We start from the raw sequence: 17,555 nt of genomic DNA, 5'->3' as shown, positions 1-17,555 counted from the left end.
TAACTAGTTTATAATTTGATATATAATTGCATTGTTGAGTGGAAATAAGCTATAATAATAAAAGCACTAAGCATGTTTATTTATCGAATGAAAGTTAGGCCACATTCGAAACAGCAAATGGTGAACAGCAGTTCTTTTTAAAAGCAAAAAAAGAGCTCGACATGGCCTCTTCTATTTCTGCGACAACTGCCTAACTAGACAGTATCAATTCGTTCATGTCCTCACTCTGCGGTCCGGAAAACATAAAAAGTAATGCGAATATCGATTTTTATATAGCGGCCCGTGGTCATAAACTAAAAATCTACTGCTGCCCGCACCCGTATTGGAAAATACTGCAGCGCATAAAAGCTTCGTAAAGTTCTTTACGTCACCTCTCTTTATGATAGGAAAGAAATCGATAGAACGTTCAACTCGCTATGAACGAGCCCCGTCGACGTACTGCGATTAGCAAAGGGGTTGAAATTTGAATACTCTTATATGTATATAATTTGCTGAAAACCATTTCGGAATTTATTACTGTTTTGTAATACAGAACTTTGTTACTTGTCCTTGGGTAACCCGTTTGTATATTTAATTTTAAGAAGATATAGTTAAAATATGTCATATAAAAATCGTCTTATTAGAATGCTAAAAACAAAATACATATATCTGTTTTTTTTTATCAAAAGTTTTTCATGTAAAAATTTAGTTAAAACATCACAAACCTAATTTTAAAATTTTTTATTTGCAATTTAATTTTGATTATTAGCCAAAAAGTAAGCAGTAATAGTTTCATTAAACTTAAAATTTTAAACATATTATTTATTATAGCAAGTTTTTTTTTAAACATGGCAACCCGTTTCAAGCCTGTATAAGAAAGATGTACTTAAGACTTGGCCTAAAGGTCTAGATACCAGGCCATAAACTCCAAAAAAAAAATATATAAGAAAGATGCGGACGGGAAAATTTTCCAAAACAATAGAATGCACTCAAATCCATCGAAGTGTTTAAGTATAAACGGATACATAAATATAGGGAGCGTAGATATGTATGTATTTCAGAATGTTGGCGGCCGCGAGTTAAACCGTTTTCCGTTCGCCATTTATTCGTTATACTGTTTGGATGCCGTCCAATGCGACGAAATTCGTTGAACCGAGAAACACTAACAAATTTTGAGTTGATTTTCTTTTACTGCAATATCGTGATTCGAGTTAACACTCCCCGTGTTGTCGTCTACTCAAAATAATCTACTCATAACAAAATATTTACTAACAATAGTTGCACGGCTATCATTCATTCCACCTCTTTATGATTCATTGATCATTTCATGAATAGCTGCTTTGTACATTCAGTACATTGTACTATTATATTACACCATTAATCGTAAAATGAACTAAGTATAAACAATTATCAAGACAATGTAAAGAATCAACTTACACATGTCTAAAATCCTCGAATGAAATAGAATTTCGGGATTTTTTTGTTAGCTGATTGGACATGTGCATATCCCTGATTCTTATTTGTTTCCATGGACATCGCGGCGCGAATGCCGCCACGAGGTCGATATTTTGATTGTACTGTATAGCAGGTATCCGACCCTTCAAACCGAAATGCATTATACGTATGTCTCTGTGCCGACAGTATTCGTTTTACCACCCCCTCCTCCGTGCGTCGTATTCCTCAGTGCTGGGGATCGTGACCTTTACGGAGTACATACGTAAAGGTTTTCTTGGGAAAAGTACTAGTGGTGGGTTCGAGCGTCCTTCCACAGCAGAATTTCAGAGGCGATTTAGTTCGTCTGGGCTACTGAAGCCCTAGTTTGGGTTACTTGGGCGCCGCCCGTTGCTCGGCGTTATATTTTTACGGCTGGGTAGGTGGCATACCATCCGCCAACCCTCCGCTTTTCTCATCTGGGCTTGGGACCGGCAATGGCAGAGTTACCACCGTTCTACCACCAGTAACCCTAATAATAAATTAATAAAACTGGGCCGATACTCACCAAAAAGATATACATGCCTGCAACTTCAGCAGTGGAGATCTTGCTGATGCGATCTATTTTAATGAATCTGATTCACAATGCTCAATCGTCTTTCCAATTACTTAGGACTGTTACGCTGATGTAATAATTTGAGCCATAATTTTTTTGAAATCTAAAACATTTGCTGACGGGCCCGCAACAAATCCGTCTAACGCGGAAAATCACCGACCCGCCATTGTGAACAAGTATTAAGAACTTTTATATTGAACATACTGAGTTAGATATGTGAACTTAGGTAAGAACTTATTTTGCATTCTGCGCAAACCGGCGAACATGAGTTAACAAAGACATAAAAACATTTCACATGGGCACGTTGTATTATATTATACAATTAGCCCAGTGCGCTTAGTGTGATTGTTTTAACGTTCTCGATAGCGTAAAAGTTAATTCGAATTTGTATGGAGTTGGAATATTTGCCTACGTTTGCCCCTAGGGGCGCTGTTCCACTGCGTTTTTTTTTTTTCCTGCCTAAGCTAATAGCCTTGAGAGGCTATTTCAGCGTAACGTTAACTAGTAGGTGAGCTCACGGGGCTCAACAAACCGGAGTGATGCTAACACTGGCCCCAGCAAGAGCAGTGCTTCGCAGAATCTACCACCGGATCGGAAACGCGACCCACTGAGAAGATCCGGCGAGAAACTCAGTGGGCTGTGTCTATTGGTTAATTCGCTGGTCGAGCCCTTCGACATAAGCGACCAGGACGGTGACCGGTGCTTGTGGTACCTAAAAGCACCGTTAATGGCTCGGGAGGATCCATAATGACGTGTTTTGGGCAACGTCAACTGTTTACCATTCGGTCTACAGGATCGGGCATGGCCCACTGCGTACAAATTTGAGATAACTTTTAAGCTATCGAGAACGCTAAGAAACTCGCACTAAGTATACAGGCTACATCTAAGCCATTGCTGGTAGCGCATTAAAATCCGCGTCTGTCTGATCTTTCAAAGCAATTCTACGGTACGCTTTGAAGTGTGCGGTCTCGGGTCTGAAGGTCAACAGGCTTCAGACACATGTATATACATGTATACGTCAACAAAAACATCGTATTCGAACCGGTACACGAGTACACTTCAGTTCAGTCATTAAGGCATAGAGCTTCTGAGGTCAACGGGAACCCTCGTCAGTCTGACAGCTGTCACCGTGGCCTATGTCTTGTACAATTTACACTTACCCACAGATTGAACAGTAGAGGGGAAAGCTATAACTTAATATGTTTTTGAGCTTTGATTGTTTGGTGAAATTGAGTCAGCTTTCTAAATTGTTTTTTGTTTGATTTTTATTCCACGATGTTATTCCTTCACCGTGGAAGTCAATCGTGAATATTGGTTAAGTACGTATTTCCTTAGAAAAAGGCAAGTTACCAATTGCCTGCGGGATTCGAACACCGATGCATCGCTCGATACGAATGCACCGGACGTCTTAATACTTTAGGCCACGACGACCTTGATAATTTAAATGTGGTATCTGAATAAATGAAAGAGCTTAGATTAGTTTTTGTCTCAGGTTTGAATAATAAATGACGATGAACGTAATTTTGGGCAGATCCAAAGTAAGCCTTCTAGGGAACTAACTTCTTACCCGACTGCCGAATGAAGGTAACGTTTTTTCAAGGGTACGTCTAATTCTTTGGGACGCTCTACAGCCTAAACCTTTTCACGGATTACAACAACAAAGTCGGCAAACAAAACCTTAGTCGTCCGTGACCATAAAAGTCTTACAGGATTCGAATCATCGGAAATAATGTCATGAAAATAAAAATACCGAGACAAACTCCTGATAGTAACCCTTAAGTTTATTTCGAAAATGTTTGTTATTTTTATGCTTCCGTTTTGTAATAAAGTATTGAAATAAAGTTAAATAAAGTGAAATAGTTGAAATAAAGTGTATTTAATTGTTCTCAGGTCAAATATGCGGTGGTCAGTGCTGTGGTCGAGGGCGGGAAGCAAACCTCAGAGCAGCATTACGCCGAACAGCCGAAGAGAGCATTGCGATATCCACCGTAAGGACTGCTGAACTAATGCTCTCCACCAGGCGGACGTTGCAAGGTATGAATGGACAAACCACTCTTTGTCCGTTTCTTTTGACATGTTTAACATTAGACCATATTTTCTGACAAGTATACGAAACCAAGTATACCACTTACTGGTGGTAGGACCTCTTGTGAGTCCGCGCGGGTGGGTACCACCACCCTGCGTATTTCTGCCGTGAAGCAGTAATGCGTTTCGGTTTGAAGAGTGGGGCAGCCGTTATAACTATACTTGAGACCTTAGAACTTATATCTCAAGGTGGGTGGCGCATTTACGTTGTGGATGTCTATGGGCTCCAGTAACCACTTAACACCAGGGGGGCTGTGAGCTCGTCCACCCATCTAAGCAATAAAAAAAAAACCTTACTATAGCTTGCTTGAATGGTAGACCTTGGATAATCAATGATCGTCAGCCGGGCCGCTGGTTCGTGCGTCGTCTGCGTTCGACTTCTGAAACAATAAAAATATGAATTTATGTGACGGTTAAGTTTGGGTCGGTGAAATTTTGCAATTTTATTTTTTGTTCCCTAACTTTACCTTGTTCGTGGCTTTTAAGGAAGCAGCCACGAAACAATACCATTTTAAATGAAACTTAGATTATTTTACCAACCTTCAAAAAGAAAGGTAACGAACGTAACCTAAAAGAACCGTATTGATGCTTCACGTCAGATGAGCATGGTTCATGTGTGCTCAGAAGACGTCCTACCACCAGTAAAAGTTTGTTAGTTTATCGTATATTATAAAAAAAAAAAAAAAAAAATAGGGCCCACTTTAAGTAAATCTCGAATTTCGTCTAAAAGAAATTGTTGGGTAGTAAATAGTGAAGTTAAGCATTTCGAAGTATTGTACTCAAATTCTCAGTCACTTGTACCCTCAGTCACATTCTGAGTGTTACAGTCGCACGTCTACTTTTTTCATTTTGACTTGATTTCGGTGTTACTCGCGATCATTATGCCTGGTTCTCGGCGTCATATGGATGTGGAAACAGCAACAAGAGCAGTGTTTATGCTTCAGGAGGGAGAATCTCAGAGATCAGTGGCAAGACGTCTTGGTGTGTCGCGACGAGCTATTCGAAACGCGTGGGAACGTTTTTTAGAGACAGGTAGTATCACGAGGAGACCTGGATCAGGACGAGTGCGAGCTACAACCGTCCAGGAAGACCGGTATATCAGATTGACTGCACGTCGAGAGCGCACGATTCCCGCCCGCGTCTTACAAAATTGACTGCGGCAATCGTCTGGCACACGAATCGGTGATCAAACCATTCGAAATCGGCTCCATGAAGACGGACAACGTTCCAGATTTCGTGTTATTCGTCTAAAATTGACAAGAGCGCATCGTGCAGCACGTTTGAGGTTTGCTCGCGAGCATGTGAAGTGGACAATGGACAATGGGAGAAATGTACTCTTTACGGACGAAAGTAAAGTGAAGTTTTTCTGCGATGATCGTCGAGTGCGCGTGTGGAGAAGAGAAGGAGAACGTTTTTCAGAACCTTGCATACGTGAAAGGGATTGTTTTGGAGGTCCAAATGTTATGGTGTGGGCTGGAATAAGCTTGTTCGGTAAAACTGAGCTGGTAATTCTGGAAGAAGGCTCCATAACTGCCTCCCGGTATGTCGATCGAATAATTTGGCTCCATGTCATCCCATTTTCACAAAGAGTGGGTGAAAACTTCGTCTTTATGCAAGACAATGCTCGCCCACATACAGCGCGAACAACACAGAGAGCTCTCTCTGAAGCCAATATTACGGTTTTACCATGGCCGGCCATGAGTCCCGATGTTAACCCTATTGAACATTTATGGGACCAATTGAAAAAAAGCCTCAAATCGAACTTCAGTAATGTGACTAATCGACAAGAGCTCATAAACGCCCTAAAATTGTGTTGGGAGCGAATACCCGAGGAAAACATCACCCACTCGATTGAAAGTGTCCCAGACAGATTCAGAGAGTGCATATGGAATAGAGGAGGACCTACTCGCTATTAAGCACCATCAAACTCATTGATTTAGTCAATAATAAAAATCAAAATCAAACTTTACTTAAATAAATAATTTCTGTCAACTTTCCTAAAAACTGTAAATATTGACTAAAGTCCATAAAATAAGCAAAACTAACTCTTGTTAATGTTCACACACTTTCGAAAACCTTAATTTATTCATTCCTAATCATAAAAACTGAAAAAAGAAAAAGAATCGGTAAAATTTATTTATAAAACATGGTGGGCCCTATTTTGTTTTGAGTAGTTTATATACTAATATATAAATCTACAGTGGTTTTTATGGATGTTCCGTTATAACTACTGAACCATGGATCCGATTGACTTGAAACTTGGTATCCACGTAGAAAATACATGTACTTAATGGATAGGCTAATATTTATATGTGTGTTGGTCGCCCTAATAATAATGACAGTGAATAATATAGTTAATTTTTAATGCCCAGCGAAGCGGGCGAGTACGGCTAGTTTATAATAAGTATATTTCTAATTTCAGACGAAGCATTTTTTTTATTCTGCGAATCACGTTTTGATAAAGTAGCTTTTGAATATATTTAACAAAAATAGTCGGAATAATCTGAAGAGCGGTGCGTCTTGAAATATCCATTTTCACATAGACTAACATCAGCGGCATGCTAATCCAGATTACGGCAGAATCCATTATCCCGATAAGTCTCACGTCGCATATTCTAAATGTTAATTGCGAACCGTTAGGGCTTTAATTAAAATTGGCCCATCAATGAAAATTAAATCCAAATTGCTTTAGCTATTATCTTGTACACCGTTCACAGATGCACGGATAAACAGATGAGAGTATGTTTACGATTATATAGTATATAGAGGCCCATTCCGGCTCCGCTCGGGTCTTTAACAAAAATTTCAACGATATTTGACCTTGTTTTATTTTTTTAAATAAAAGAACACTGCGCCATAGTTAGAGGTATGCTGTCGCGACACTTTTTGTAAATAATAATGTGTTCTACAAAGTCGTAGTAAATTATTTGATTCTATAATCAATAGTTTTCGCAGGGCACGCGATGTAAATAATATTTTGGGTAATTTTTTTACATTATTGGAGTATTAGTAAGGATCCCTATTTTATTTTTAAAAAGTTTACAGCCTATGTCACTCGTGAATAGTGTAGCTTTCAAACAGTGAAAGAATTTTTCAAATCGGTTCAGTAGTTTCGGAGCCTATTCAATACAAACAAACAAACAAATCTTTCCTCTTTATAATATTAGTATAGACTAGTGGACCCGGCGAACTTTGTTCCGCCACACGGTTTGTTCCAAACACATCAACCGGTCAACTTCAAAATTCTACTATAATAATAATTAACCATAGAATATATTACGTTTAGCTGTCAGTTGCGTTTTGTTATTCCCTATCAGTTGCGTTTTGTTATACCACGTTTCATGTCGCGTCCCACGGGAACGTGATAAAAATCCTATGTCCTTCTCCTGGTTTTAAGCTACCTCCTCACCAATTTTCAGCCAAATCAGTTCAGCCGTTCCTGAGTTATAAATAGTGTAACTAACACGACTTTCTTTTATATATATAGATTAAATACGTAGGTACATATTGTAGCGCGTTTTATCAACTCTTTTTCTTGAATCGCGTGAAATTCTGTAATAGACTTTGAACCGACATCTAGAACTAGAAATTTGTAAATTTGAATGTTCCGAAAATGGACGAAAATACCTAGAAAAAGTTTCGTTCTTTAAATATACGATAATATATTTGAAAACATCGCAATCTGGATTAATCAATAATCAGGTTCGAAACTAAAAAACAAACTACAAAACATTATTTTCACAACAAATTTAAGTTGGCATATCATAGTGCTATCCACCTCATGAGCATTGCGATGTGCTCTGCTTATTTCTGTCGTGAATGCGTTTCGGTCTGAAGGGTGGGGCGCCCGTTGTAGCTATACTGAGACTTTAGAACTGATATCTCAGGGTGGGTGGCGACATTTACGTTGTAGATGTCTATGGGCTCCGGTAACCACTTAACACTAGGTTGGCTGTGAGCTCGTCCACCCATCTATGAAATAAATAAAAAAGCCGCATTTAAGGCATTTATATTATTTCTTCACATTTTGTTTATTTCTACAGAAGTAAAAAAAAAAGACTAAGTCATTGAACTACGAGTACGTCTCTGTTTTAATGTGTTCTTTTTATTTACATTTACGTACATGAAGAATCCAGAATTTCAATATAAGCGAATAACTAAAGTACCTACCTAAGTACGTGATCTTTTACTCGGAAAATGGAATCACATCGCCCTCCGATATTAAGAAATGCTTTTCTTCTGCCAAATTAAAGTTTATTGTATTAACATTATATCAGATCGTTATCTTTATCCAGAGATAAGGTTTTTTTTTTTATAATAAACTAATTTTGTTCGTTAACCGACTACTTATCTATATATTAATACGTGAAGAAAAAACGTTGTACATCTTTTTACGAAAATTGCGCGGACGGAGGAGTAAGAAACTAACCAAACTTATAGAAAATATATAGAAGGAGTGCAGAATGCTAATATCTTTCAAAAGTTGTACATAAAAATAATTAAATCAATAAAAAAACATTACACACACTAGCATGTATTTGACACAGACACGCATATATACTCTTTTGTTTATTGTTAAAGTCTGTGGTCAAATTCAGAATAGATTAATATTGTTTGTCTTCAACATTATTTATCTATAGTGTAGCCTTGGCGAAATTTGTTATTATAGAGGTCTTTGACAATAGACCCTTAATAATTTTCGAATTTAAATTAATTGTAGTCGAATTTCGACTACCGGGCGACTACACTAGTATTTCTTAAAATTCAAAGACCTTGAAATTCTTAATAATGAATGAATGTGAATCCTATTTTAATGTAAGCTAAATCATTTTACAGTTTGACAATCACCAAAGAATCAGTGCGATATATGTATGTAAATGAATTTTCATTTTTTTATTAAACACATTAAATATATTTGTTTTATCGAAAAAAATATTAAGTAAATTGACAAAAACAAGTATTTTTGTGGTTATTTCTTACAAGCACCGGTTCCTATATTTAATTGATATCCCAATTTATTTATATTAAAGTATACTTTATCTATAGAAGCAACTATTGAGACGCAAACCTTAAGTATAATCAAAATTAGTACAAAAGAAAACCAAGTCAATTCTCAAGAAAATCAATATTCGAAATCATAATAGGACATTAAAATCTATTATGAAGCTCTTCTTGAAAGGAATGGTATCCATTTTCAGTAATTTATTAGCGTAATTGAAAGAGCTTGTGCGCGCCAATTAACGTAGCAAAATTCTTAGGTTCCTCCTTAATGCTATTGAAAATATACGGCATTCTACCGAACATGTTAACGATCTAAGAAAGACTTTTGTAATTCACAGCTTTATAGGCGTGTTCTTGGAATGCAAAGGAGTGAATTGTACTATAGAATTATCAATAACTTGTATTTGATTCTGGTTACATTCATACATTTCACAGGGAGCGGCCGGGCTGTGACTCGGTTTTGGCGAAGTAAACTAATCGTTATTCTCTTGAACATTAAATTCAAAATTCATTAAATCATCTGAATAACATGAAATATGATTAGTAAAGTAAACTGCGACGGGTTCGAATGTACGCAGGTCCATTGTTTGTTTTTCAATTAATGCAGATGAATAAAGACAACAGTGCCAGATGTAACACGTCATTGAGCCGAAAAATAAACAAGAGCCTACCGTAATCGGGAGGGCCGTGCGCCGACATCCCTTGTAACAATAAACACGAATTGGAAATGGATTAAACAATGAAAATATCGTTTTTATTGAAAGTATTATATAACTGAACTTGAATCGAGCATTCAAACGTTTGAGTTAAGAAAAGTAGCGGGAAAATGCGTTTAAAATGTTTGTTTCGAAATTCAAATTTAAATAGGCATAGACAAAACAGCTATGTTGATTTAGTTCGTCTGTTTTTAAACAGACTAGACGATGACCGAGCTTTGCTTGGTTTTTTTTTTATAACGCCATCTTGTTGTGTCTTTAAAGCGGTTAGTTGCCCTCAATTAAGAAAAATAGCATTATTATTCGCTAATAGATGTCGGGAAGAGTTGATTATTGAAAATACGAATAAAACAAAATTTTCTGAAAATAAGTCGTACCTAGATCGATTTATCGCCCCCGAAATCCCCTGTATACTAAATTTTATGAAAATCGTTGGAGCCGTTTCCGAGATTCAGATTATATATATATTAAAAATACAAGAATTGCTCGTTTAAAGGTATAAGATTAAGTTTTTATTTTTATTTTAGAGCATAATATTTATTGTTGGACTGTGTTATCAATAAATATTTAAAATTTTGATTTATGATTCAGATTTATTTATTCAAAATATCAATAACAAAACAAGAACGAAATAGCAATAATTTAAATATTTATAAATTATATTTCAAAATTAAAACAGCATTATTCGTTCAGAAGTTAAACATTACATAGAAAACTCCAATGTAGAAAATCATTTGTAATATTGTATAAGCATACAACATACAACAAAATAAACTTCACAATTTACATTAAAACCTTCATCACTTAACCATCAGGGTGTGTAAATTTAAATTTTGCAACATTGTATCAACGGGTGATCTGGGTTCAGTGTACGACCGCGGCTTGTAACGCTTGTATCCAGATTGAAGTCCCCCCGGCTCGGACGTATTGCAAATTTGTTAGCATGCCCGTAACTGACATGGCAACACTACGTTTGTTACCCTCGCTGTTGTGTCGCTCCAAATTTAGAGTTAGCCAGCATTCTAAATTTGAATCGCCCCACTTTGTTGTTAATTTGGGCTTGAAGTTTACGCATTGACTCTAATGTTTGTTTAAAGTGAGCAACAATAGTATTACAAACAATTAGCATCAACCTATCTCACTCTACCGCAGTATAGATAGGTCTCACATGATAGTGTAGTTTTGAGTAAAAGCACACGAAGTTAATTCATTCAGTTCTCGCACCTTTCAGCACTTTTCCCCTGCAAGTAGTAAATAGCTAATTTATGATCCTTTTTTATTGCCTTCGGTAGGCAGACGATTATATAGCTCATCTGATGGTGAGTGATTATCGGCACAGCCTAATCACTACCTAGATTCCCCAATGATCCAAATTCGACCATATGTAATGACGCCTCAAAGTATTCGATTAATTATATGGGTTACTTTTCTCTTTTATTGATATTCTGAAGATAAAGACTGCAGTTGCCAAAATAAATACATAAGAAAGAAGATAATACCAAAGTTCGCTAATAAATATAAAAAAATGGAGAAATTCAGAGGTAAATGATACTGAGCTGTTTTGTCTTTGTTAATTATATACGAGTATTATGTAGCAATAGATATGAAATAATAATTAACACATCTTCTTTGTAATAGATAACTAAAATTTATTGTGTTTGAATTGCTTTAAAAATCTATAGAAGATACGTTAGCAAATTTTTTTTTGTATATGAACTATTTATTATAAGGGTCCACATTCGTCATTGGGTTGGAGTTTACTGAGCTTCCTTTTAGTGATTCATAAAAAATGTCTAAGTTTATATTTTAAAGCCTATACGCCGAATGCAATTATTAGCAGATAACAGACACGTAGAGGTTTTCCTGACGTTTCTCGTAAACAAAAAGATAAGACTCAGAATTTATTTACATACATGAATAGTTGCTTTACCTTTTTAATACGCTTTTATTAGCTTCAGACGTATGTATGTTAGTATGTAACGGAATCTTTGAACATGATTTTGACCCCCTTCAAAATTTCGGGTTAACTCGAAATTTGGTATACTTATTAAGGGCCGATGATAATTCAATATTTAAAAAAAAATTGAAAAAGAAAAATGAAAAAATTGAAATTCAACTAAAAAATAAAAAATAGTTTAAAAAACTAACAAAATACACTTTTATAAAAAATCCAACTAAATAATAGAAAAGAAATTTTAATAAATTTGAATTAAAAATAGTGTAAATAAAATGATTTTATTGTAAAAAAAGCGTGGAGTGCATGATATAATAGTTATAAACATTTTATGAACAGATATGAGTAGAAGGGTTATTATGATAATATCCTGAAAAGCACCTTACTTTATTGTAAAAAAAAGCGTTCATTTTCACTTCTAAGTTTTATAGCAACTACAAATACGTACACTGACGTTCATATCGGATATTAATTTAGATTTATTATAAAACAAGTCAATTAATTCTGATAATGAACAGAAGCTTTAAGTTCGAATTGATTCGTTTCAATTTAGACGCATAGTTGAATGGAAAAGACAAAAAATAACACTTGCTAATTGAAGAAGATGAATGTTAATTAACGCTAACACTTTTGTTAACGCTTCACACGGTTTTAATGCGTCGAGATATCGCTCTTTATGATACCGAGAAAAATTTCACAACACCCATATAGTGTCATGTGTTTTTGTACTCGTGTAGATCGAATTGCCTATTTTTGCCTATTTTTATAGGGACAATGCACTCCCAATGCAATATCAAGGCCGCACAAAAAACATAATCAAGAATCGTCCGAAAATCGTTGAAGTGTTCTTTCGCAAATATTGTAATAACAAATAACTCAAAGATTGATTGGCGAATTACGGAAACAGTGACAACTCATTATTTTCCGAGAAACTTCAAATGGCAGACACACACACAAGTGGACATTTTATTGACAGTACCGTCGCCCATGGACTTCAGCAATGCTAGGGGCAGAGCCAAGCCGCTGCCTACCGCTTAATACTCTCCACAAGCCTCGTTTGCAGAAGAACATGTCATAGCGCTCGGGAAACACCGTGGAGGGGAGCTCATTCCATAGCCGGATGGTACGTGGCAAAAAAGACCTCTGGAACTAAAACTTGAAACTTGAACCTCATTTCTCAAATTGGATGGGGACATTTACATAGCGATATGTCTACACGATATGACTCCGTTACAACTAATTAACACCAGATATACCTTGAGCTGGTCCTCGTATACATGCAACAGAAAAAAATAGAAATTGGTGAAACCCTTGCTGGCAATTGATACGCTTTAGTACTAAATAAAAATCTTTTTTGTTTTGTTATATGGCTGGTACGCTTACAGTGTTTAACGAAAATATGACTGCGCAAAACCATGACATTTTAAGTTTGAAAACCATTATAGGCTGTTAAACGGAGTTTCGCAGTCGTTTAAGGCGACGTAACTGCGCAAGTACACGCCGAGCGCCGAACGAACTTTGCCACTTACGAGCTTTTGCAAAGCGCAGCGGAAAAGTTTCATTTTACACATTCCATTCCATTTATTTGATTTTTGGTAAGCCGCAGCGTGTTTTCGTGATTTATAAAATGCAATGAACGATCAGGATAAATTTTGATTGTATTTTTTTTTTCTAAAAATCGCATCCGCTCTTTTTACCATAAATTAGATTTCTCGTGAACTATGACCCAAGAGTGAGATATACAAGTGATTTTTTTTCTTTATTGCTTTGGGTGGAGGAGCTCACAGCCCACCTGGTTTTAAGTGGTTACCGGAGCCTATAGACATCTACAACGTAAATTCTGCCACCTACCTGGAGATATGAGTTCTAAGATCTCAGTATAGTTACAACGGCTGCCCCACCCTTTAAACCGAAACGCATTACTGCTTCACGGCAGAAACAAGCAGGGCGGTGGTACCTACCTGCGCGGACTCTCCGGAGGTCATATCACCAGTATGTTGTTAGTTCTTGGGAGTATTTTAAGCATTTGAAAGTACTATTGTCCTTATTTAAATGCTATTGAAAATTCATTATGATTTCTCAAGATAGCGGTGGCATTCCAATATTGTTGTCTATGCACCGATGATCGATTTTCCAAAACCGAAATAGATTTTCCAACATAAATTAAAATTATACTTCACTACATTAAAGTCAACAAATACTAATTCTAAAAAGATTTTTTTTGTCTGTATCGATATCTAATTTTGTTTTAAAACCCGCTAATTTCAATTTTTTCCCAAAGCTGTATATATGAGAAGAAAAATACATCAAAGGTTTAAATTTCGCTTAGCGCAAACAGAAACTATTTAAAGTGTAATACTGAAGTGAGGAGCGGTGCGGCCGGGAGCGTCGACCTCTTTCGCGCTAACAAGTATAAAACAATGAGGCCCACTTCCAACCCTCGGGCTTCTAAGAGGAAATAATCAAAGAGCCCTCGAGTCGAAGGGCTTCTTTCCCGGCATTGTCCTAGTGAGCCGCAGTCCCCGGAAACCACACATACCCTCATTACAGCACTAAAATAATTTACCTTTGTACTTTAAGCCTAAGGAGAATGTCATTTAATCCTTTTGTCCAATACAAATTCCATACATGATATCTATATATATAAAAGAAAGTCGTGTTAGTTACACTATTTATAACTCAAGAACGGCTGAACTGATTTGGCTGAAAATTGGTGAGGAGGTAGCTTAGAACTAGGAGAAGGACATAGGATCTTTTTATCACGTTCCCGTGGGACGTGACATAAAACGTGGTATAACAAAACGCAACTGATATGGAATAAAAAAACGCAACTGACAGCTAAACATAATATATTCTATGGTTAATTATAGTAGAATTTTGAAGTTGACCGGTTGATGTGTTTGAAACAAACCGTGTGGCGGAACAAAGTTCGCTGGGTCCACTAGTTTATTATAGTTTTCTAGTCTAGATTCTTGTCTCGTGTTTGTTTCCGGTACAACAGTACAATTATTTAAAAGTGAACCGCTTATCGTACTGTTCATTGATATGCATTTTTTTTTCTAGAAATCTACTAGATGGTGAATAATTTCGGTGATATCTTTTTTCGTTTTGTTGATTGATTAATCTTCGTTGTGGTAATCATAAATCTCAGAGATATTTCTCAATGAAGGTGCGACGAAGACACATCAAATCATATTATTTTATAATTCAATTTCGTAATTCCAAGAAACCGGAATCGTTCGTATTGTTTACCGTTGATTCGATTCAATCTTACGGCGCAGGAAATTAAATTTATAATCCTAACTAACTAACTAACTAATAAAATAATTTATGTATTAGAACCGTATTAATACAAAATCAGATTGTAAGCCGATAATATCTTTAAAAATTCACCATTACGTTATTTCGGGAGTGTATTATACAAATGTAGAATAAATAAAAGTAATATTAACAAACAAAAAAACTCATTATAAGCTTTTAAGTATTGTTATGAAATAATAACAAAGTAATAATTTTATTATTGCGCTAATAGCATTTGAATTCTTTAATAATGAACAAAAAGTAAACTGTTTTTGAAAAGACGTGATTCCGATCTGGCGGTAGATATCTTCAAGCTGTCCTTAACCTCCATAGTGAGTCCTCTAGTTTGCCTATTCTAGTGAAGCCGGAAACCTCTCTGGGCCTCAAGCAATCTCAACCTCCGAAAAAAACTCCATGAGCGGGACCGTCGTTATTACACATTCGAGTCTTCGACCTCATGTTTAGTGGACCTCAAGCTGGGTTGTGGCGTTCACGTTGTGATGTCTATTAGCCGATTTTAAGATACAAAATTTTAAATGAAAGTTTTAAGGATACCTCTATTATATATATATTCATTATTTGTTCACAAGCGAGACGACGATATATCATTATGTTTTTATTTGTTATTTGATTACGTTGTTAATATGTACGCTACAGCTCTTTAGCTACAACTACACTACAAGTTTTTTTTGTTTTATGGCTCGAGTCTCTTCTTTGACGAATGACTCTGCCAATGTCAGGTAGATAGAATATCAGTGATATAGATAGATGGTAGCAGATGAAAAGAATGGGAACGGGAGAAAAATTTGTAAATATTTTTACAGTTTAATGTTATTGTGGGAAATAAAATTTTAATAAGCTAATGCATTTACAGCTTTAGGATTAGGGAATGTTAAAAGAGATAGTTCATATTAGCTAACACTACAAGCTATAATGTTAAAATCAAAATCGAGTCAAAAAAATACAAAGATTACAGAAGTGCCGTGTAAATTATTCACAGTTCTGTAACTAAATTAATTTTTCAACTTCAAAGAGAAACGACGAAAAATGTCTAATGATTATAATGACGAGGCCCTTAAGCACCGCGTCGAGGGTCCGCCTTTTCATTTACGTTTTACACCACCATAAAAACACCATAAATGCTAAATCGGTTTTCCGATAAAATCTTAGACAGATTCACGTATGTGCTTTTTTATTCTTTTTAATTTTGCATTTCATCCGGAACGTTTGGTGGGAGGTTCATAAATCACCTGACATAATTTGAGATAATTAAAATTAAATAAAAAAAAGATGTGTGGTGTCGCGGGACACCGGATTATTATAAAAGTATTAATTTTAAGTTCTATTCGAGGTATAAAGAAAATAATTATTCGGGTATACATTTTTTATTATGATTTTTTTATGGACAAAAAAAAAACTACTTTACAAAGTTATCAACTTTATTTTATTCACAATGATTTATAAAAATATATATCATAAAAATATGTAATTTTTTGTACGTTAATACAAAGTTAAGTCGTACACTGTGTGCATTACTAATAAAAATCTTACGTTACGGACGTTTTTTCCCGGTTAAGATACCCCTCCGCATCGTCCCATAAGGAACTTCGTTCCAATAAAATACAAACAAAATAAGTTTAAGGAAAGTAACGGATTAATTTACAGTTTTAAATAATAACTGTCACTATGGGGTGTTATATGATGTTATAAATAATGTATGCTCCTTATTAAAGGGCGAGACAGAAATTTTGACTCATGCCTCAAGATACAAGACGGGATGTTTCAGCTGAAAATTAAATTCAATAATTTCATGCGGGATTTCATTAATATGAAGAGAATATGAGATAAAAAGTGGTGTAGGTATATTATATATAATACGCATGTATAATTTGTACAATGGCCGAATATATTGCTGAAAGCAATCTTTTCTAGACCGTTTTTGCTTAACAGAGCTCTAAAAAAAATGGCGGGTATATTATTGTGTAGTGTGAATAATATTAAGCCAATTAAATGAGTCTATCAAAAAAAAGATAATATAATTGTAAATAATGAGTAAAGTTTATCATATAAAATATACATTTAATATTTAATCACTATCAATTAAATACCCACTCTACGTATACACCCAGATTAAATTAGTATGTTCGTGACAAATCATATCCAATCTGATAATTGTATTGTTTGCGAGCGACCGCCGAAACCACGGACGTCTAGAGGTCTTGCTCACATTCAAAATCATTTGCAGTTTACAAACGTATAATGTGTTTCACGTGGTACATTTGATAAATGAAAAACATATATTTATATATTTTGTTATATCCTCCTTGCGTCGTATACCTCATTGCTAAGGGTCGTGACCACCCTTTTGTATCACCTTCGCACGCACGATCTTTCTCCATCCATTCTTGTCTCTGGCGGTGTGGAGGGCGTTGTGAAACATAGAATCAAGAGCGGTGCGGATCTGGTCGGACCA

At 35.7% G+C, this 17,555-nt stretch overlaps 1 protein-coding gene across 3 annotated transcripts in view; it reads left to right on the top strand.

Moving 5' to 3' along the window:
• LOC101743158 (division abnormally delayed protein) overlaps nucleotides 1-17,555 on the top strand; it is a 147,905-nt gene that overhangs the window by 92,995 nt on the left and 37,355 nt on the right. For 2 of the 3 annotated variants that reach the window (XM_062672696.1, XM_062672695.1), the window contains exon 2: nucleotides 3,796-4,060. In XM_062672696.1, the coding sequence (XP_062528680.1) occupies nucleotides 4,033-4,060 (28 nt within the window). In that variant the 5' untranslated portion in view covers nucleotides 3,796-4,032. The remainder of the gene's footprint in view (nucleotides 1-3,795; nucleotides 4,061-17,555) is intronic. The other variant, XM_004922946.5, reaches the window with a different exon arrangement.

Source organism: Bombyx mori, chromosome 15 (genome assembly GCF_030269925.1).
Source record: "Bombyx mori chromosome 15, ASM3026992v2".
NCBI classification, from domain to species: Eukaryota; Metazoa; Arthropoda; class Insecta; order Lepidoptera; family Bombycidae; genus Bombyx; species Bombyx mori.
This window is presented reverse-complemented; position numbering and strand designations above follow the sequence as displayed.